General features: G+C 41.8%; 1 protein-coding gene across 2 annotated transcripts in view; it reads left to right on the forward strand.

The window, feature by feature from the left end:
- The window catches only part of PHAF1 (phagophore assembly factor 1), a 262,744-nt gene that overhangs the window by 161,035 nt on the left and 78,544 nt on the right, over window positions 1-23,165 (forward strand). For both annotated transcript variants that reach the window (XM_069216171.1, XM_069216172.1), the window contains 2 exons: window positions 12,689-12,801; window positions 20,579-20,712. In XM_069216171.1, the coding sequence (XP_069072272.1) occupies window positions 12,689-12,801; window positions 20,579-20,712 (247 nt within the window). The remainder of the gene's footprint in view (window positions 1-12,688; window positions 12,802-20,578; window positions 20,713-23,165) is intronic.

Consider the following 23,165-nt stretch of genomic DNA (forward strand, 5'->3'; position numbering starts at 1 on the left):
TCTGGAGCTCATTTCCACTCCACAACATATACACCCTCGTACCAACAGACTCCCACAAGATCATCTAACTCTTCTCAAAGAGGAAGTACATTCCCTTCTTCTAAAAGGAGCTACAGAACCAGTACCTTTGCAATACCAAGGAACAGGAGTTTACTCCCTGTATTTTCTAATCCTCAAAAAAGACAGGTCCCTCAGACCAATATTAGATCTCAAATCCTTAAACCACTACATTCGATCAAAACATTTTCATATGGTCACTCTTCAGGATGTTATTCCTCTATTACAACTAGGAGACTTCCTGACAGAGTTAGATCTAAAGGATGCTTATTTTCACATTCCCATTCATTCTGCACATCCCAAATACCTAAGATTTCTAGTAGCAGGAAAACATTACCAATTCAAAGTATTACCATTCTGAGTCACAACAGTTCCCAGAGTATTCACAAAATGCCTTGCAGTGGTTGCAGCACATCTCAGAAGAAAACAAATTCATGTTTTCCCTTATTTGGACGATTGGCTCATCAAAGCCAATTCATTCCCACAGTGTCAAAAACATACTCAAACAACAATTTGTCTCCTATGCTCTCTAGGGCTCACCATAAACTTCATCAAATCTCATCAGCAACCTCTCCAAACACAACCATATAAAGGGGTTATCCTCAATACACAATTAGGAATAGCCTTTCCCAACCAAAACACGGTCCAAGCTTTTCAGACATTAATTGCAACATTAAAACAGAACCAAACATACACAGTAAGAACTGGTATGAAACTGCTAGGAATGATGGCATCTTGTGTTGCCATAGTACCTCATGCCTGACTTCATATGCATCCTCTTCAACAATGTCTCTCTCGTCAGTGGTCTCAGACACAGGGTCAAGTGGAAGATCTAGTGTTGCTGGACTGCCAAACTTATCTCTCTCTACACTGGTGGAATATCGCAAACCTTATGAAGGGGTGGCCCATTGTAAACCCTGTGCCTCAGATCATTCTCGCAACAGATGCCTCAAACAGCGGTTGGGGAGCGCATCTCCTCAACCTAACAATTCAGGGGATATGGGACAATACTCATTGGTCTCTTCATATAAATTACCTGGAACTAAAAGCAATATTATTTGCAATGAAAGCTTTCCTTTCACAATTTCAGCACAAAAAGTGCTGATGCATACAGAAAACTTGACTGCCATGTACTATCTTCAAAAACAGGGGGGGGGGGGGCACAATCTCAACAACTGTCCCACCTAGCACAAACAATATGGAAATAGGCTATTAAGCACCATATTCAGATAGTAGCACAGTATCTCCCAGGGATATACAACCACTTAGCAGACCTACTAAGCAGGATGCATCAACAAACACAAAAGTGGGAACTCCATCCACAAGTCCTTCAACAGTACTTCAATAAATGGAGAACACCTCAAATAGATCTGTTCACAACATAACAAAAAAAATGCCAAAACTTTGCCTCCAGGTACCCACAATCTCAGTCCAAAGGTAATGCTTGATGGATAAGTTGGTCGGGTTATTTGCTTACGCTTTTTCCCCTCTCCCACTCTTACCATTCCTAGTATAGAAGATAAAACAATCTTTACTCAATATCATCTTAATGGCCCCTACATGGGCACATCTACTATGGTACACAACACTTTTGGAACTCTGTTGTTCCTCATCAAAAACTTCCCAGTAGACCAGATCTTCTGACACAAAAACAGGGACAGATAAGACATCTAAATCCCAGATCACTGAATCTAGCGATATGGCTCCTGAAGTCATAGAAATTGGATATATAGATATTTACATTTACCACAGGAATGTATGAATGTCCTTAAACAAGTACGCACACCTACAACTAGACAGCCCTATGCAGCAAAATCGTTTTGTTTGTTACTCCCAAACAAAAAAGATTTGACCCTATTAAACCAACAGTAGAGGACATTGTACAATATTTATTACATTTACAAAAAGCTAATTTAGCCTACGCATCTATTAGTTTACATTTAGCCCCCATAGCTGCATATCTTCAAAATAGACAACCTATTTCTTTGTTTGGAATTCCAGTTATCAAAGCATTTATGGAATTACTGAAAAGAATAATTCCACCAAGGATTCCTCCTGCTCTATCTTGGAATCTTAACATTGTGTTCACAAGGCTCATGGCTCCACCATTTGTGCCACTTCACGCCTTCCCCCTACAAGTTCTTTCACGGAAAGTAGCCTTTTTATTGCGATCACCTCCTTTAGGCGTGTCAGTGAGCTTCAGGCATTAACTTTAAAAGAACCTTACTTTCAAGTTCATAAAGAAAAAATTGTATTAAGAACAATTCCTAAATTCCTTCCAAAAATTATTTTGCAATAGAATTGCCAGTTTTCTTCCCAAAACCAGAAGCAGAAAGAGATCTACACACTCTAGATGTTAAAAGAGCTCTTATGTATGTATATAGATAGAAGAAAACCTTTTAGGAAAACAAAACAGCTTTTTGTGGCTTTCTTCTTTCCACACAAAGGAGATCCTATATCTAAAACAACTATAGCAAGATGGATAGTCAAATGCATTTAAACTTGGTATACTAAAGCTACGCGACAATTACCTGTACCACCTAGAGCACATTCCACTAGGAAAAAAGGTGCATCTATGGCATTTCTGGGTAACATACCTATAGCAGACATTTGTAAAGCAGCCACATGGTCTACACCACACGTTTACTAAACTTTATTGTGTAGACGTCTTTGCGAGACAACAAGCAAATGTTTAAGCTGTACTTAAAACACTTTTTCAAACAATTGCAACCACTGCACACTAGCCACCGCTTTATGGAGGGACTGCTTTACAGTCTATGCACAGCATGTGTATCTACAGCTACACATGCGATCAAACTGAAAATGGTACTTACCAGTAGACATCTGTTTGTGGCATGTAGTGCTGTAGATTCACATGCGCCTTCCTGGAAGTGTATACGGATTGCAATTTAGGGGGGGGTGTGTGTGTGTGTGTGTGTATGTGTGTATGTATATATATATATATATATATATGTGTATATATATATATGTAAATACATTGCATGGACATCTTTTCTATCCTACTATATATTTTTCACTACTTTACTCTCCGGCGGAAAAACGATCTAACAAAGGACTCAATGGCCATGAGCAGTATTACCAAGAGGTAGTCACTCGATCCCAAGGCTCCAAAATATTCTTAGAACAAAAACAAGTTGCATTCCTCCGAATCCAACACTACATGGTAAGCTTATGTAAAGCATGGTAATTACTGTGCTAAATGCCATGAACAGATGTCTACTGGTAAGTAGCATTTTCCTTACTGTTTGCCACCCTGCATATAATCCATTTAACTTTAGCAATGGCCTGGAGTAACTCCCCTTTTGAGTCACAAAGACGAATGGATCACCCTAAATAGGTGTAGGGGAAAGGATTTCTTCACAAGGAAAAATGTTCTCCTTGTGGTGGAAAAAAGAAAATTACAATTGTGTATTTGTGTACCCGGCTATCTTTCAGAAGGGCTCAATAGTGCACTATGTACAGTTACATGTTTGGGAGATGGCAGCCTTTAAAAATAAACCACGTTGACTCAGTGGGACACTAGGAAAGTTGTGCCTGGTACCATGTCACATGCATATTTCTGCTGAGTTCTTTGAAAAAGGAAAAGCATAACTCTGCACCAGCCAGGAATAATACTTCTAGGAGAGTGAGTATACAATTCCCTTTGTGAATCATGCCTATTGTTTAGCTATTGTACTGCATTCATTAATGGGATTGTCACATTAATAAATAAATTGAAATGGCATTTAGAGTATAAAGCGTGGAAATATTCAAACAGTGTACTTGCGCTTTAAAGGCAAAACTTCAAGCCAGCTGTAAGGAGCAGGTAAACAGCCATATTGTTAGCTGCCTTTTGGAAGATGAATGATTCTGTGAGCTAGAGAACAATGTGCAGGATTTCAAAAACTTTGTGTTGAATACTGAAAAGGCCTTACACAAAAGCAAGGCCGGTGGCTAAAACGGAGCATTTGCTTTGACCACACCTCAAAAAACAATGCACTTGCTTAGAGATATTGATTGAAGTTTGGTGAGATGGGAATAAAAGAATGCACAAGGAGGTACACCTAGATTGAATCTTTCCTCTTTATTTAACTTTATTCTGATTGAGTCTGAACCTTAGCAATAGAAGTTCGGGAAATGCTATAGTCTAAGCATAAGCCAAAAATGGTTATAGCAACCATCTATTTAGGCTCAAGGGCAAAGGATCAATGAACACACACAGAATTTCCAAAAAGCAGGAAACCCGTGGATGAAACTTCACTCACTTGAGCATTCAAGGAAAAGTTTAAATAAAAAATAGACCCCATTTTCAGCACCTTAGGGTTGGGCAATTAAAGATCTCGCAGTTCAAGCGGCATCGGTAGAAGACAAGACTGAAGTCAGGCTGCCAGAAATAACCCCTCGTTTCATGTGTGAGTCAGGTTCAAATGAATTATTCCACATTCGTAGGAAGATGGATGCCTTTTCTAAGTGGATCAAAGAACAAAATCTCAGATATAGCCCCCCTTCTTGACTGAAAGTGATTGCCCAAAGTATTCAGTAGCAAATTTGCTAAAGTCTTGGGATTCAACAAGAATTAAGTGTGTAGTTCTCATTCAGAAAATCCTTTTCTTGTGTCAGGAAATATTGTCTTGATTAAGGTCTCTGGTCCATCCTCATCAAGCATCATTCAGCTTGACGGACACATGTACCTTCATGTGCATTACTTCAGGATGTAAGGCAGCAGCTAAAAATCTGCTGAGCACATGCCTCCTGTTCTCCTGCAGAATACTAATTTCTAATGTTTTGAGTCACCTCAGTGTTTTCCAGTGCTGAAGGAACCCTCGCCTGCTCTGCTTTTCTTTTCTGTGCAACCAGATTCTCCAGGAGATTTCAGTGTCTGCTCCTTACCATGAAACCATATCAGCTTCTCTTCTTGCTGCTCATATGCCTGAAGGGATAGTGACTAAGAAGAACAATGCAGACTTGTGAGTTTTTTTTGTTTTTCTATAACATCTCAGTTCTTTACAAGCCACTGCTCCTCAATGATCACATGCCTTTAATACTTCAGGAGTAGTCAAAGAATTTCCTAATCTATGCTGCCTGGCTGCCTTCAATACGAAGGAAGACTTCCCATACACAGGAGTTTGATGAATGTTAGATTAGCATGCTTTCAGCAAGAGAATTAGAGATACATTGTCACATGGTGTTATTGTATGGTAAGCCATCCACAAAAGTCCATCCTTTAGATGTCGGGTTCACTGGCTCTTGCTCATCCCTGAGATCTCTTTCTGGTTTCTTTGTAGTTCGGTGTATGTCTATAACAGTTTTAATGTTAAAAAACATAATATCTTGGTTCTTGGGTTTTTGAAGAAGCGTGCAGTGCTTTCTTCTGTGAATCATTCGTTTATTTGGTTTGATTTTCACCCTAGAAAGGGGACTGGAAGATTTTCCGAGGCATTCTATGATTCTACAATGTGAAATCCTTCTAATATTGTCCTTGTTCATCGCAGGGCTTTGCAATTTAACCTACCCCAAGTGAGTCATTGGTTCTGTATTTGGATTCTTTCCAAATCGCTCATACACCTGCTTGTTATCTGCTTCATCAAACCATTAGCTTGTGAACTTAATTTCCTTTAAGGCCCCGGTAGATTTTAATCTGGGACGGACGATATCATTGTACTTTAATTTCATTACAGATGTCAATAAGCGGTTTTGCCCTGTATAGGTGACTTTCTCCGTCATGTCTACTTTGTATCTAAAGCTTTACAGTGTTGCTCACGTTTAGCATGAACTTTCCGTCTCTGTCCTTTGAATTTTGTCAAAATATTTAATCGTATCATCTGATCAGACATACAATTAGCAAGTATCTCTCAGGTAGAATAGACATTACAGTTGTGATTTGTTACTACAAAAACACAAATACCTTCTTATTTTATATTGTGGCTATTGTGTCTTTGTAGTAACCACCCACATAATTGTACAATGTGATATTTGTGTTTTTGCAGTTACTGTCACATTTGTAATTTCTATTCTACTTGAGAGATATTTGCTGAATGTACATCTGGTCAGATGATATACTGGCAGTGTTTTGCAATATTCAAAGGACATAGAGGGGAAGGCCACCAGTGGATAATGAATTCATATTAAATGTATTATTCTAGTGCAAACATCCAGTTGGTAAAGTATCAGCCTCTTTTTTTTTTTTAAACACATTTATTAGGTTTTGTAGATAATATGGATTCTTAAATCATACATTGAGTCCATGACAGCACATCACACATTAATTAAGGGATGCACATTGATTAAGGGATGCAGAAATGATGACAAACAACGTTTCACAGATTTTCCCCAGGTACAGATCAAGAATGCAAAAAGTTATGTATACAATTGTTGGAAAGTACCCTCTTTTTGGCATGGTTACCCCCACTTTTTGCCTGCTGTCAGTGTGTTTTGACTGGATTCACAGGGGTCCTGCCACCCAGGACCCCAGTAACTGTGCTTTTTCCCTCTAAATTTGGTTGTCCCTGACTTAGTACACCCCACAGTTGCATACTGGTTCCCCCATGTAAGTCCCTAGGATATGATACCTAGGTACCCAGGGCATTGGGGCACCAGGGGTTCTCTATGGGCTGCAGCATGTATTATGCCACCCATGGGAGCCTACACAAAATGTGTCTGCAGGCCTTCCATTGCAGCCTGTGTGACAAGTTGCATGCACCCTTTCAATACATGCCATTGCACCAGGTCACTATATACCCCCCTATGGCAGGCCCTCCTAGCCCAGAGGGCAGGGTGCAAGTACCTGTGTTTGAAGGCACCTCTGCATGAGCAGAGGTGCCCCTACGAACTCCAGCTCTATTTGCCTGGACTTCGTGAGTGCGGGGAAGCCATTTTACCCGTGTACTGGACACAGGTCACTACCTATGTCCAGCTACAAAATGGTAACTCCGAATCTGGTATAAAACATGTTGGAATCATACCCCAATACTGTTGCCAGTATTGGTTTTATGATTCCATGCATCCTGGGGGTTCCTTAGAGGACCCCCAGCTTTGCTCCTACCAGTTTGCAGGGTTTTCTCTGGCAGCCCGTGCTGCTGCCATCCTACAGACAGGTTTCTGCCCTCCTGCTACGTGACCAGATCAAGCCTAGGAAGGCAGAACCAAGGATTTCCTTTGGGAGTGGAAGGCAACACCCCCCTCCCTTTGGGAATAGGTGTTACATGGCTTGGGTGGGGTCGCCTCCCCAAGCCACCAGTATGCTTTGAAGGACACATTTGGTGCCCTCCTTGCATTACCTGCTTTGCATCAGTCCAGGGACCCCCGCCCCTGCTCTGGTGCAAACTGGACAATGGAAAGAGGAGTGACCACTCCCCTGTCCATCACCACCCCGTAGGTGGTGCCCAAAGCTCCTCCAGGTGGCCACTTGATTTTGCTATCTTGAATCCAAGGTGAGGGGAGGCCCCTGGGAGCATCTGAGTGACCAGGTAAGGCAGATGATGTCACAGCCCCCTCCTGATAGGTGGTCACCTTGCTAGGTGACCAATAACCCTTCATGGGATAGTTAGGGTCTCCCTCTTGAATGGGTCCTCAGATTCGACATGCAAGATTCCAGAAGGACTCCTCTGCATGGTTTACTTCATCTTCTGTCCACCGGGACTGCAATTGGACCCTCCAGGAACCGACACTCTGCAAGTCCAGCGACAACTCCGCTTTGCAACATTGTTTCTCCGGCTCCTTCCAGCAACTGCAACATTTTCCTGGCTGTGCATCCTCTGAGTCTTCAGCCTGCAGAAGAAGCAAGAGGAAATCTCCCTTGGAGTGAAGGAGTCACTCCCCTGCATCCGCAGGCAACAACTGCAGTGATGACCGGCTGCACGGATCTTTTCTCCTGCAAAACTGCGTGGATCATGCAACACAGGTGGTGGTCTGGAGTGGTCCCCTTGGTCCTCTCTACCAGCTCTCCAACTTGAGAGATGGTAAGTCCTTGCAGAACAGTACCCCTGTGCACCTCGACTCTTGCAGCTACCAACGCTTGTTGGCTCTTCTTCTAAGGGATCTTCAGGCTCCATGTAGCGCCGGCCTCCAGCACTCTTCCCTGCAAAGCACATTCTCCTGCATGCTGCTCCAGAGACATGGGAATCCTCTCCAGATGTGCTGAGTCGGCCTCACTGCGATTCCTGTGCCTCCTGCCTGTGAGTTGCCTGTGGGGGCTGCATCCTCGACGTCTGACTATACTCACTGCTGAGGGTCACCTGGGACTCCCCTCTGTAGGTTGAGTCCCCCTGGACCTTCCTGGTCCCCGGCAGCTCTGAAACTCTTCATCTGCCACTCTTGCCTTTGCCAAGGCTTGTTGGTGGTTTTCCCACACCACTGACTGACTGCAACTCTTCCGAAGTGGGACATCGATTGCATCAGTCCTGGAACTCTTTCTCAGCTCCTGTGCTGCATAGCCGAGTCCTGGTCTTCATCGACGACCTGGTCCTGCATCTCCAGAAGGGTGGTTAGTGACTCAAGCCCCAACCTGACAACCTAACTCGAACTGGACTTGGTCCCCTTCTTTTTCAGGTCGTGTCCTGTCACGATTCATCTTCTGTTCCTCCCAGTTTTGCTTGGGTCTTGCACAGTCCTTTTACAAAGATTACCTGTGGGTGTGGGGAAAAAACAGGTATTTACCTTTTCTCTCCTTGTCGCTGGGGGGCACTCTGGTACTTACCTTTTGGGGTTCCTATTTCCTCCAGCTCCCCTTTACAGAGTCCACTTCCTTAGGTGGGGGACTGACTTTCGCATTCCACTTACTAGGTATATGGTTTGGTCTCCCCCAGGGTCTCCATTATTTTCTGTTATTTCACTGTTTTGTACTGTTTTCTATGCCAATTCCTGACTTCTAATGTCTATATAATAGTGTGTTTACTCCCCTTCTACAGGAGTATTGCCTGTACAGTATTTTAGTATTTGTATTACCATAATAAAGTACCTTTATTTTTGTAACACTGTGTGGTTCTGTCATGTGTGTAAGTGCTGTGTGACTGTAGTTGTGTTGCATAAGCTTTGCATGTCTCCTAGATAAGTCTTGGCTGCTCATCCACAGCTACCTTTAGAGACCCCTGGCTTCCTAGACACAGTCTACACCTCACTAATAGGAGATACCTGGACCTGGTATAAGGTGATAACAGCAAAGGTGCTCACCACACACCAGGCCAGCTTCCTACAAACATTATCCCACATTTCCAACAAAAGCTCCCACGGGGGATGGGTGCAAACCTTTATCATTCTTCTTCAAATGTTACAGCCCCAAACCATGTGGTAGAATGTTTCTGCCACAACCAAGGCACTCCAACCTCGGGCCACTGATCAAGTATCTTTAAGATTTATATTTTTCTGTCTCTTTTCCATTGTATAAGGTACATATTCACAAAGGTTTTATACCTACATACTGGTATAGTGTAATTGCCTTTCAAACACCATTTCCTATGATGTATAGAAGTTTGTTTAATAACGCACTTTAGTTATTACTCGTTTCTGTCTGAAATGTCATCTTGGACAAGATGGATGTCCCATTACTTAATGAAGTGTCTTACTCTGTTGATTTGATGTTTGGGGAGGTGTTCTGACGCGAGGGCACATTGCCTTATGAAGTTGAGGTTCAACACTGTCTCAGATCCATTAAATGTGGGAGATTTGATTTATGTACGTGTTTGGAGTGTCTAAATTCTGGAATACCATTTTCTACCTACACCACGTCCAAAGGACCAAAATTGTTTTGTGGTCAATCTTATGCAGATATTAAACTGAATGCGACAGAATCTATTGGAAATTGCGACCTCACAAGAGGCCATTAGTGTGACTGTCTATTCCTTGTCCTTCAACGAGCCAACATCCCTCTCCCAGGTCTCCCAGAGGTTCGAGCAAAAGGCATTGAGGATGACAATTACCAGTGTTTTATGTAAATGACGGATCTTCTCCCAAAGGGAAGCCTAGACATGGCCAAATTGGCATCCAAAGGGCTGAAATCTGGCACACCTGCCAGATCAATTAGATAGTGTGTGTTAGCATGCCTGTGTTGGGAGGTAGCAATAAAAGAGTGTTTGCATAAGTCTGTATTCCTTTTCAGTATTAAGGAAAACCTTAATATACTGTTCCACCAGCGCTTAATTTGTAAAAGAATAAGCGCAGGTCCAAATTTTTGCTGAGTAGCCCCTAGCTTATGCTGTTCTATGTTGGCTTGTCGAATATCAAGGGTGCATAGCAGTCATTCTACCTCATCCTCTTTAATTTACCACCAGACACTACCTGTATGTGTATCTCTCTTGTTCCTGTGATTTTCATCCCTCCTTTCTTTCGTTGTCACTGTTTTCTGTCTTTTTCTTCACTCTCTTCTCACTTGTTTTTTTAATCTTTCTTGCTCTGTGTCAAAGTTTTAATTAGGAAAAATATGTGCCAGTCCCCAAAAAAGAGTGCTGGAGAGACCCACCTGCAACCACTTTTCAGATTAAGCACTGCATTTCACAACTTTTCCCAACAGTGAAATTACAATACAGTTTCATTTCTGAATCCTTCTAGCCAAATTACCTCTGGTAAAATGGCGCCTATCCATAAGGGAGTGTGGCTTGATAGTTTACCCAACCATCCCTGTTGAAAGGTTGCAGCCCTCCAGGTACCTATACCAACCTTTGTTGCTGGAGGCATAGTTTCAGACTTTTTAAGCAACACAGTATGTTAGGGCAGTCATACAAACATTGAGAGCACTACTGGCCTTGGACTACTCCGGAATCTCTCTTGGAACACACCAATAATTTGAATGTGAACACAGGAAGCCCATTTATCAGCAAATGATCTGTGACAGAAGTGCAGTATTGACCATCGGTGGACAGAAATTAAAAATTGGCAAATTAATTGGCAGATTGAGAACATGAAAGCATATGCAGTTGCTTGGAAGTATAGCTGAAACTACAACAGACAAGGAATGCACATTAGACGACAGGAATGCAAATTAAATAGACTGGTTGTGAAGGATTATTCTTTCCTGGACAACTGGAACTATCTTCCTTGGCCGAGGTATGTTAGGAGCTGCTTTCACAAATTAGATGGGAGGTAATCATTTGACAATCCTGCTGAGATGGTGAAAGCCAATCTATTGTGGGTTCGCACAAATTACCTTAGGTGGAGACAATCTCTAAGGAAAGAGGAGGAGTTAACCAAACCATCTGTACGGGCTAAGTTTTGATACAGACTACTTTTTCAATGGAACCATATCTTTGGTTTGCTCAAAATGCATATCATAATTTTTTGCTAACCCATTTTAGATTTAATGTAGTGCATCAATTATTGTTGATTCCCAATTCCAACAGGTCTGCTAGATATCTCCTGGTCCATGTTTTGTAGGTTTTATAAAAAAGCCTGGGTGGGATTTTATTGTTTCTCTGTCAATGGGTAAGGGCTTTGAGCAGGTTCGCCCAGCTTTGAGGTACTTACAAATATTATCTGATGTTCACATTTGTTCTTCGGTTGCTAATTTTTACGGTCGAGTGCACAAGCGCTCCGTCCCTGTTGTAACCTCTCTTTGGGCTTTTAACCACGCCCATGTCACACCTGTTACTTTCATTGGTTTGTGGGCTTGCCTTTTAAAATCCGCTTAATTTCATTAGTGAAAGGCATGCATATGTCATGCCTTTTCCGGTGTTTAGCCCTCCTCTAGCACAACGGCCAACTACTGAAAACGTACGAGGCTCCATGTTTTCAGCACTTTATCTTTTTATTTTCCACGCCGCACGATTGTGCTGGGTTTTACATAGCCTGATTGCATAAGTTTGTTTTTTTTCTTTCAATTTAAGTGGAAAGAAAAGTCCGGTTAGGAGTTTACAACACTAATAGCTCTAACTCGAGCAAAAGCGAGACCCGTTGCATTTCAAATGCTTGTTTTAGTTCAAGCTCCTAAGCAAAGAAAACTTTTGATAAGACAAATTTGAATCAATTGTGTTTTCAATCTATTTTTATCTGTCAGGAACTTGTGTAGTGGCTGGTTTCAATCGAGGCTCTCTTGTTTTAAATGTATTTATGTATGATTATGACTTTTAACTGGATAAAGGAATTGAAATTGATTGGACAATAATGATAGTCATTGTTTCCTACCCTTCTTGCAGTCCTTACCCTGCCACTTGGGCTCATGTGTTAGTTGAGGGCCAATCGCTGCAATTATTGACTGAGGTTGTGGTTTGTAATGCTTTGTTGGTACGTAATTTTTGGAGCGCCACCTAATGAAGCTACTAATGTATGCCTTCTACCAGACATTCTAATATTTGTTTTCCATTAAATCTTCCTGTTTGACTTAGAACGATCTGCCCTGAATGACTGCAAAATTCAGATATCAACGTGCTTCTCCTGACTGCTATTCAAATAAATATACAGACTACCCTTGATTATAGGTACATTTCCACAGACTTGAGTAAATAATGGGTTATAACACTGATATGTTTAAAAAATAAAGTTTCGCTAATTGGAATAGCTAATTGATCAATTATTGATCTATAAATGTTTAGCCTGGTATGTGCCTTTAGGTATTTGGAATTAAGAGATTACCTAGACTGCACAAATTTATGTTAAACCGCCCTCTCGAGTTGATTACTATTGAAGAACTGATTTTTTTTTTCAGGGCTCCAGTGATGCCACTTGGCTGTTTCCTCGGAAACGTGTACGCAGAAAATGTTGATGTGTTGCAAGATGGAACCGGCGTCTCAGGTTTACGACTCCGCTTGCTTACTGCAGGTACATTCACTAGGTGGGAGTTTACATTGAGACACATAATCTCTTCCTTTTATGGGAATACCCTTTGGTTGTGGAGATAGATTTAGCTCATAGTCTGTATTACAGGAAATAAAGCATGTCAGTCAGACTTTTTTTTCGTTTAAGCCCAGACTTATTCCATAAAACCAGAGATTAATTCACAAATAGTAATCACATAAAGGATGAAATATATAATCAAGATATGAAACGAATAAACATATAAACGTTTATTTACATGACTTGAGACCTTTAAGATCTGACTGGTCAATCTATAAATCTCAAGGAGAGGAACAAAGTATTAATCCTTAATTACAGCTTTTGACTTCATTTACTTGAGTGTCAGCATTTTAGATCAGTGCAGCACTAAATAGTTTGATACTGGAAAAACAGAAAAGGGCCATTTCTAGCATGACTTATGAAAATTGCTAAACACATTTTGTTCTTGATCAGTTATGCATTAAAATAAGTCTTCCGTTCTAAAAGGGCATAAACATTAAACAGCCATTACAGGTGGTAGGTCACAAATGAACACACCTGATATAGCTGTGCATGAATCGCTTGCACTTACAAGTTCCTATCAGCAAATCAGCTAGTCTAAATTTTACATACATGTGTATGCAGTAGATACCTAATATGTTATCTTGTGAATATCCTCTAGGTGGCAGACTGGATCCAGAAACTTTTGCCCCAACAATAGCTCTCAAGCATTGCTAGGTGACGCCATACAGCCTCAGCCGTCTCCACCTATCAGATGTAATGACACTGGAGTATCGAAAGAGCTAATAGATATTCTGATGTTGGTTCCTGTTTTTCTACAATTCATCAACTTTTCAAGAGTGACTGAGCCAAATGTCTCCTAAGATTTCAGGATTATCGCCTGTTGCTAGGAGATGATGCCCTCTTTGGATCAGCATGTCATCTGCATGTAGTGCCTTGACTCCTATCACAACCCTCTGGCCTGCAAGTCCTGTTCTTTTTTTGCACCTGAAGGTCATCGCTGAGGGTAAGGCCAAGGTATTTTTGGCCAAGTCATTATTGGCCAAGCCGCGGAGAGACATGCCAAAGCATTCCTCTTCATTGTTAGGTCAATCTCAGGACATGTAATGTGCACCCAAGGGATCGTACCACAGAAAGCACAGAAGTAGTAGGAAGGATACCTCCTTTTCTTAATCAAGGAACGTCTTGCACCCAGGACCATTATAGGTTTCCATGTCTCTCACAGGTGCACTTCCTTGTGACATGAGCTCATTCTGACATTCAAAATGATGAAGCAGAAATTTTCAGCTCCATGTACTTTGCTCAGTTAGAGGCCTTTCAGTTACCTTTACAGGCTATCTTAAGGTTTGCTCATGTACATTCTGGTCCTCTCCTTAAGGTAGACCCTTTCCTGTTGGTTTGGTGACTCCAAATTAATCAGTGCTATTGAAGGTACCATCCCCTCTTTGTTCAACTCTATCTATGACACTGGTGCCACTTTTTATCTGTTGAAATCATCCAAGTGATCAAAGAGAAGGTTAAGGGCTGTTTTGCTGATGAGCCTCTTCCCTGGGCCCAGAGATTTGCCCTCATGTAACTATGTTTGAGCCTGACTCTGGCACTCGTGTGTCACTGTATTATGGCTGCATAGAAAATGGCTTGGTGACTGACAGCCTCATCCCTTTTTACTATATTGACAGTGGCCTACACTTAGTCTTACAAAAATTCAAGTGATTTGGATCTGTCTACAGAATTCAATATCCCATACCCCTCTAAAACTCCCCACACCCTTTTTTAAGGAAGACCCTTTGTTCCCTACATTGGCATGAAAAGTGGCAGAAACATTGGTGTTGTAATTATCCTCCTAGAAGGCGTTTTGGATGCAATTTTGCAGACCTCAACAATTGTGGATACTCTGCTACTTTTCATCATTGTGGTATTATTAGAATCTTTCCTGTCTGCTTGTGGAGAAAACCTTTCTGGGCATACAGGTCAATTTAAAATAGGCAACACAGGCCTCCACTATGTGAACTGAAATTCTTGTTGTCAGACCCTTCAGCCGAAAGTGTAGTTCTCCAAGCTTGCTCTGCAAAATTAAAACCAAATGCCTTTCCCACAGCCCCACCAGACTGAGACTCTAAAGTCTGGACTGTCTGGGACTGTCTTTGCCTCTAGCAACATCGCCATCCACATGGTAACTACCATGCACAGACTAAGCCACTATGCCCATTCAATTTGGAAACTATCAAAACTGGTGGTCACTTCTGTTCCAGACCACATGAATAAACCTTCAGCCTAGTCAACAATGGTTTGTACACTTCCAAACACATCCTGAAGTGCAGCTGAGAATCGGCAGACACAGTAGCTCCGTCCATGGGCACAGATGTCACCCTGTGGGTATGCAGTCTCTACCCCACAGGGCATTACCACACAAGTAAGTACCACACAGCGGTACTTTGGTAATTACATAGGTTTTTTTTTTTTTTTTTTTATGTCATAGTTACGTAATTTAAAATAAAAGGGATTTAAGGGTTAAGGAAAGGTAAGGGTTCAGTGTGGCAGGAGTAAGGTCAGTAGAGGCAAAGGTAGGTAAGGTTTTTAAAGGTTCAGCAGTGGGTAGTGGTAAAGGGAGGTAAGGGTTTTTAGGGTTCAAGGGAGGGTAAAAAGTTAGGGATTTTTTTTTTTGTTCAGGTCCAGGGGAGGGTACAGTTAAAGGGAGCAACAGTTATCGTAGGATTTAGGAGTGAGTAATATTATTGGAGGTGAGTTTTTAGGGTTTTGGGGCAGGTAGCCATAAAGGGGAAGGTAAGGGGTTTTTAGGGTTAAGAGGAAGGTATCGGTAAGCAGAGGTAAGGTAAAGGGAAGTAAGGTGTTAAGGGTTGAGAGGCGGGAAGTAAGTGTTTATTTTTAAGGGTTCAGAGGAGGGTACAGGTAAAGATAGATTTTTTTTTTTTTTTGGTTAGGGCTGAGGGCTGGGTCGTAGTAAAGCAAGGTATGGAGTTTTTAGGGTTTAGAGTTGGGTAGAGATAAAGGAACGTAAGGGAATTTTAGGGTTTTGGAGAAGGTAAAGGGAGGTAAGGGGTTTTTAGGATTCAGGGGAGGGTAGTGGTAAAGTAAAGTAAGGGTTTTTTAGGGTTTGAAGGCAGTTAGAAGGGAAGGGAGGTTAGGGTTTTTAGGGTTCAGCGGTGGGAAGAGGTGAAGGGTGTTAGCCCTTTCCCCTCCGAAAAGGAAAAAAGGGAACCCATATTAAAAAGAGGGTTCACTACATTGGGTGGTAAAGCGCTGCATGGTATTACAACACATTGTAAAGGTCAACACTTAGTAATTCCTGCCAAGAAAAGCTGTGACGCTGTGGCGTCACACTTGGTGCTTTCCAGAGGCTTCTCTGGAGTTGCCCAAGCTACATTTATTGATATGCCCTTTGATTGCAAGCTGCTGTTCAGCCAGAAAGGAGATTCACCCATGGAACACTTGATGAGCAGTAGAGAGAAGGCTGGCCTGCTCGCTGGGCGCAGCCTCCTCAGAGAGCCCATTCCAACAGCAGTACAGGAGGTTTTGAGGGTGTTACAGGCACAAAAGTTGAGTAGACCATTGTCTTAGCTGATCCATATGCCCCACAAAATGTAACTTCCTTTAGGAGTAGTGTGGGACCCAAAAGACACTAAACTATTGTCACTGCAAGACATCATCCTTCTGCAGACGAAATTGGAAAAATTAGATAACGGAAAATGGTCTAAAACTAAACTCCGAACTAAGAAAAAAGTGCATGCCAATCTAATATTGAAACTGAAAATTCAGGATTCAGACCCTACCTTCCTACAACAGTGAACTTGTTTGGTTTTACATAGTTTGTGAATATTGGATAGCATTAATAGCGAGCATAAAGCTCAAGCAGCTAACTTTAATCTGTATTCTGTAAAACAAATAAAGCACCTCTTCTATAACGAATATTTAAACACAGCTGCTCATGTGAGAATTGCATCCAGAACAAGTCATGTCAAAATGTTGGGTCTACGCTTATCTGTAGATTTCCATTATAAGCAATACTTAACTCAACCGTGCAGATGATGTGAGAAAAGAGATACAACCCCATTTCCCTGTATCATAGGAATGTGTACCTGTTTCAGTTGGAGGGCCAGATACAATTCAAAATAGGTTATCTGACATATAAAGCAATACAACCAAGTAGACCTGGCAGATCTAGGATATTGAGTGGTGTTAACTATCAGTAAGTGGGAACATGCTGCTCCTGGAAACACAGGAGTTTCAAACAGATGTTGAGGCAATTGTGTACGGGGTCCTCCACTTATATTTGGAACTTGCTATCAGTTCAACTAAAAACATTACCCTACATACTAGCTTTCAGAAAAGTCTGAATACCCATCTGTTCAAGTTATACTTGGGATGATTATTTACAAGGATATGAGGCAAGCAGAAATTGCTATTACTTCTGCCACAACATAACCCCTATTTAAATAACCATTTAGGTCTTGGACACTGTTTGATAACATCACCCTCTGAATGTGTTTCTAACTCTCCTATCTCATCTGATGTCTGATTAGCCCCCTATCCACCAAGTGATCCAGTGTATGAGTTCCAGTATGCTAGCTTTTTACTTTGTTTTATGTGATTCACTTGCACTGTTGAAGTGGTTGATATAGCAGCTTTAGAGAAAACAAATTTAACACTACAGCATCACATCCAGTCCTTGCCCTCTTCTCTGGGCTCTGCCACCTTAAAACCTCTGACTGCCTCCATAAGCCACCAACTTCCAGTGAGGGGAGAGTCTTTCACTTTTTCATCAATTAGAAAATGGTGAGGATAGATCATTGGGACATTCAGCCAACCCACAAGGGCCAAGCCCCAACTTTCTTGTCCATCCCTATGGACCGCCTCATTTCTCACTGAACGTTGTCTGCTACACACCTCTGTTTTAGAGTCTGAACTTATTACCCTGCTGCTCAGAGGGGCCATGAAGGTGTTGAGTAGTGAGGAGCTAGTTGTAGCTCACCAGAACCTGGAAGTAGCTCCCTCTAGTACACCCCTTCACAGAAAGTAATTCAGAGGGTCTAGCTATTTTTAAGATGACAGTACTACATATACTTATCCCCAAATTTAGTTTTTTTCCCAGAAAATGGCAAGATTTCCTTTGAGTGTTACTCCAACATGGAAAGTGCATATATGATAAACAAGGCATTTGGGAAACTGATAGGCTGATGTTTGAAAACAAAAAGATTAAAATCCAAAACATATGTAAAGCTGCTCTTTGAATGATATTTCAAACTGAATTGGGGAACTTAATAGCTGTTAATATTTTCTTTGTGTTAGTTGGCATTTTCTGCTGTGGCTGTTATTTCATTCATCATGTGGAGGCATTTTATACTGATAAAGCTATTCCTGACGTTGTTAGTAAACCTGTCTATTGTGTTGACATGGACAATATTGAATTTTAAATATCTTCCAACATCCAGAATATCGACTACCACAATATCATGAACCTAAGTAGTTATAGGTAGATTTCATTTTATTTACATTCTTAATGCCGCCTCTGTTTATCTCAGTGAGATATATATATATATATATCTATCTTCAATGAATGTAGATGTGGTGGAGTTAATAGTAAATCTATGCTTATACATGCGTACTTTCATGTCATTATATTAGTTCATATTTTGCCTATGATAGTTTGGCATCACTCAGTATTATGACCTATATCTGAGTATACAAAAACAAAGAGGTAGAAAGAGGTTGTGAGGCTGGGCATGTCTTCCTTATAGCCTATATAACATTGCAAAAGAGGCCCAGCTAAAAAGAACTACCACTGGATGAATAGGAAAAAGGATTTTCCTGTTAGAAAATCCCTCATCCACCAGGGTTACCCCTTGGTGGCATGCTTCATCATTGGGTTTCTTCCCGTTCTGCTACGGAGCGGGGCATGCTATGACCTACGGGATACGTGGGATCACTGATGTAGTCTTGTCAATGTGAATCACAGGAGGGATAGGAGTGGTGGGGTCTTGGGTGAGTTAAAAATACCTGTTTCCTAGTAATTCCAATGATTTAATTGATCTCTTGGAGGCAATATGATTAAAAAGGGGCTGCGGAAGTGGGGGATGTAATGTACCTGACTTCCTAGTCTACATGTTTCAGAGCCTTACCCCTAGGCTCCTCTTCAGGACCAAGGTGGCCTCCCTGGTGCCACTCCTTGTTTGACTACCTCTAATGAAAGCATAAATAATACATGCTCTGTGAAATGGTGCAATTCATCTTGCACGATAAAGCATGTGTAACACTTTATAAATCTTACAAAATGATGTATGAATCAATCTATCAGAGGCACTTGTAGAGCACACGGCTACTCCAGCAGTGTCCCGGCACTACATGGTTGTAGAGGCAGATGTAATCAGGGAGGCTAAAATGCTGAATTAAAAAGCCAAGTTTTCAGTTTACTTTTAAAAAACACTACGTCCTTAGTCGCACAAAGGTGAAAAGGCAGAGAGCTCGAACCCCTTACCGCCAATATGGCCAAGGAGGAATCACCCCATTTTTTTTCTCTTAGATTGGGCACCTGATAGCAGTCACACAGCAGAGCGAAGAGCTCTGGATGGCTGGTAGTTCTGACGTCTTTTGGCCAGATATTTGGGGGAGTGTCACTAATAGGCTCTGTGTGCTAGCAACAATCCCTTGAAATACACTCTCTCCTTAATTGGCACTGGTACAATTCCATGAGGTATTTCTAATCAGAAATGTTCCCAGGGATCCTAAGTAGGAGATGAGCTGCTGCATTCTTCACCAGTTGGAGACTTTTTAATGAGATATTGCTGAAGACCCCAATAAAAGGGCATTGTCATAATCCAGCCGAGATGTTGTGACGGGCATGGATCACTATTATCTGGCAGGCAACAGGCAGCAAAAACATCACCGTCCTCAACATCCGGAGAAGGCCAAAACGTGTCCCGACTACACTCTCCTCTTGAGGTTTAAAGGAAAGATTGCTGTAAAATTTCACTCATAAGTTCCTAACCACCAAAGGAGGCACTGGTGGTTGGGGGACAGGATTGTAATTGAGGTGGCCCAGATCTCACCTCCCCGTGGGGGAGGAGGGGAGCCAAAAACTCAAACCTCCATTTTGCCTCTGTTACACTGGTTTACTCAGGAACATCCACTGAAATTTGAATCCATCCTGGGCACATGAGATGTTCCACGTCAGGACCATCTGCGTATCGTTGGTGTAAGAAATTATCTGGACACCATACGAATAACCAAGGATGCCAAAGGAGAAAAATATACAGTAAATAAAGTCAGGATTAAAGCAGAACCCTGGGGGGCCCAAATTCCAGCACCTTACGTATGGACACAAATGGCGGCATCCATACCGATTGTGATCTGCCCGTCAAGAAAGATCTTAACGACGACAGGGCAGACCCACCTGTCCCAACTGCCCGCAGACGTTGCAGCAGGATAGGGAGGGACCCATATTAAAAAATGTAGAAATGTTTGGTAAGCATAGGATTGGCTCATAAATGAGTAACAATTGACTTGTTTACGATTGTTCTGAGATACAAAATTCAGGAGAAGTTGCATCTGTTGCAAGTAGTACAGGAACAAGATTATGAACTCTAAAGACTTTAGAAGCGAAAAACCACAAATATTAAAGACTTAGTTATAGGTTAAACCTTAAACATACAAATGATTCTAGGCAGTAAATATTTATTGGATAATGGGTGAAAAGAATGTAAGTATGTAGATAAACTATTAACTTGCTCTCTTCTCCCTCCTACAGGCAGTGGGCCAGGGGTAATGGCTGATGCTAAGATGCGGGTATCGGAGCGCTGTGTCTACTTTGGGGATTCTTGCCAAGATGTTTTAAGCACACTAGGGTCTCCTCACAAGGTTTTCTACAAGTCTGAAGACAAGGTAAAATAATGCTAAATGCAGCAAGACAGCGAGTCATGGAACGCATTTAGCCAGCAAGAATACAATTAGTAGCCTCCATCTGTGAATTGGACATAGTAATGAATAGTCAAAAACGTTACCTTCCATTCTAGTTATCTATTGGAAATATGCAGTGTTGTGATCAGTTTTTATCAGATATGCTTAATATCACTATTGCCATGGCTTAGATGTGTTTAAGAACAGAAGGAAATTGTATTGTTACTGTTTTGTAGTTTGCATAATCCAAAATAAGTTTTCAAAATGATTGTTTTGTCTATTAACCATACGCAACTTTATTTCCTTTTGGAAGACAATGGTAAGAAAATGTTGATAAGGAACTTACTTGGAGAATAGTGGAGTCCTAATAGTAACCACACACATATTGGTCTGCCACAGTTTCCAGATGCTACAGCATCAATTTACCAGCAGTTGATCTTTTACAGAATCAGATGCTATTTAAAACTCTACCACTTCAGATTTAAAATCCTTTACAAAGCTTAACTTTGTCTTATCCCATGCATGTATTTATACAGCCACTAGCGCTTGCTTATACCCACACTGCTACACCTATAAAAGCATGCTGACTTCACCCGAAGGCATGATATTGATACTATTGTTTACCACTCTTGAAGTGTTGGGGAGCCATCATGAGTCTTCACTATTTCTACATTTGTGTTGGTGTCTGTGCAGCCCTCTACTTGGAATAATAAGATTCTAGGTGTTTTCCCCAGTGAAACTAAAGAAAACAAGTGCTCTGTTTAGGGTATGATGTCACTGTGGGCAAGGAATGTTTTCACATGGTTTGAAAACAATTTCCACAATTGGAGCATTTATCAAACATTTTCCTCAGGAGGTAGAGGCACCAGGATGGTGAATTGTGAATCTGTGCAGAGTCTTAAAGGCCACTTAAAAATATTTCTGATGGATACTTCTAACTGCAGAATTGAAACAATCCCCAGATACCAGACTGAATCCAGAAGCTTTAAGCAGCATTGCTCCTGGTCGCTGGCAACTACTGCTCTATGTCTACTTCATTCCAGCTCTAAGTGACAAACTGAGCCGCAAATAAGTGCCACCACTCCAAGTTGACACCAGTTTCTTCCTTTCTGTGTCTTTTTACCAGGATCTAGAGTTGCCTCCGAGTTTTCTCCTCATCAGCTGACATCATTTTTCTGCTAAATCTTTTTTCCAGTTTGCAAACGATCTCTGTCCCCTCCTACAACTACAGGGTTTATGACTTGTAGGAAGTATCACAAACAGATGTCTGTGATAGATCCCCTTGAGGTCTGCCTCTGGTGTTTGGATTTAGTGCACAACTCCTAATCTTGTGAGGTGTGCGCCCTCATTAACCCGAAGGTGATCCGGGAACCCAAGGGGAAGCTGTACATCACCAAAATTAGCTGGAAGTTCCACTCCCATTCAAAGTCGTGGGCACAGTTCTCGAGTCATTTCCCGCAGCAGGTCTTCGTCGAGGTCCAAGTCTTCCAGTAAGTTAAAGCAGAAACACAAGAAGGCCAAGAGGGATTCACCCCAGTGCCTCTACTCCCAGCCTGAAAATCCTCAAGGACATCCATCTGGCTTCAAAAGTTCCAGGCCTATTAGGCAATTGGAGCCATATAGATGATTCTGGCCCCACCAATTTGGACTGTCTGTTACCTGCAATATTTCCTTGTGCCGAAGAATGACCGAGGTATTTTAGATCTTCCTCTGAACACGTTTTGAAAGAAGAAATTCAAGATGGCCAGATTTTCCTAAGTTCAGTCAGCGTTGGATTCAGACGACTGGATGGTAGCTTTTAACCTGGAGGACATCTGCTTTTCTGTAGCCATTCTGTAGTCCCACTTACTCCCATGGGCTTCAGGGTATGCCAGAGCATTTTCCTTTTGCTGTGCTTCTCTCAACCTCTCCTGTGCCCTTCAGGTATTCACAAAATTGATGGCATGGTCACAGCACTCCTTCAGTGGTTCGGGATTCCAGTTTTCCCTGACCTCAATGAGTGGCTGTTGAAGGCAGAATCGCCAAAGTCGGTCATACACCACCTCCAGATGAGTGTTGGGGTTCACCATCAACATGCCAAAATCACATCTGATTCCTTGGCAGAGGTTTCCTTTTATATTTGAGCAGTTGTGGATATCACACAGTTTCGGGTCTTCCCTCCAACATGAGTCCAGGATATTTGGGCTGTGTTCCAGATGTTTCAGATTTGGTCCTGGGTCTCAATAAGTTGCTTGCGGCTTCTTCACCTTTTGGCCTCCTTCATCCAGCTTTTCATCTGTGCCAGCTGGCATATGGGTGCTTTGCAGTGGAACCTGAACTCTCCATGAGTGCAAGGAAAACTGTCTGATACCATGCAGGTTTCAGAGGAGACTGCAGAAGATATGCAGTGGTGGCTGGTCGACTGCAGTTGGATCGGGACCTGTCCCCTATCCCTGTCC

This window comes from Pleurodeles waltl, chromosome 12 (genome assembly GCF_031143425.1).
Source record: "Pleurodeles waltl isolate 20211129_DDA chromosome 12, aPleWal1.hap1.20221129, whole genome shotgun sequence".
NCBI lineage: Eukaryota > Metazoa > Chordata > Amphibia > Caudata > Salamandridae > Pleurodeles > Pleurodeles waltl.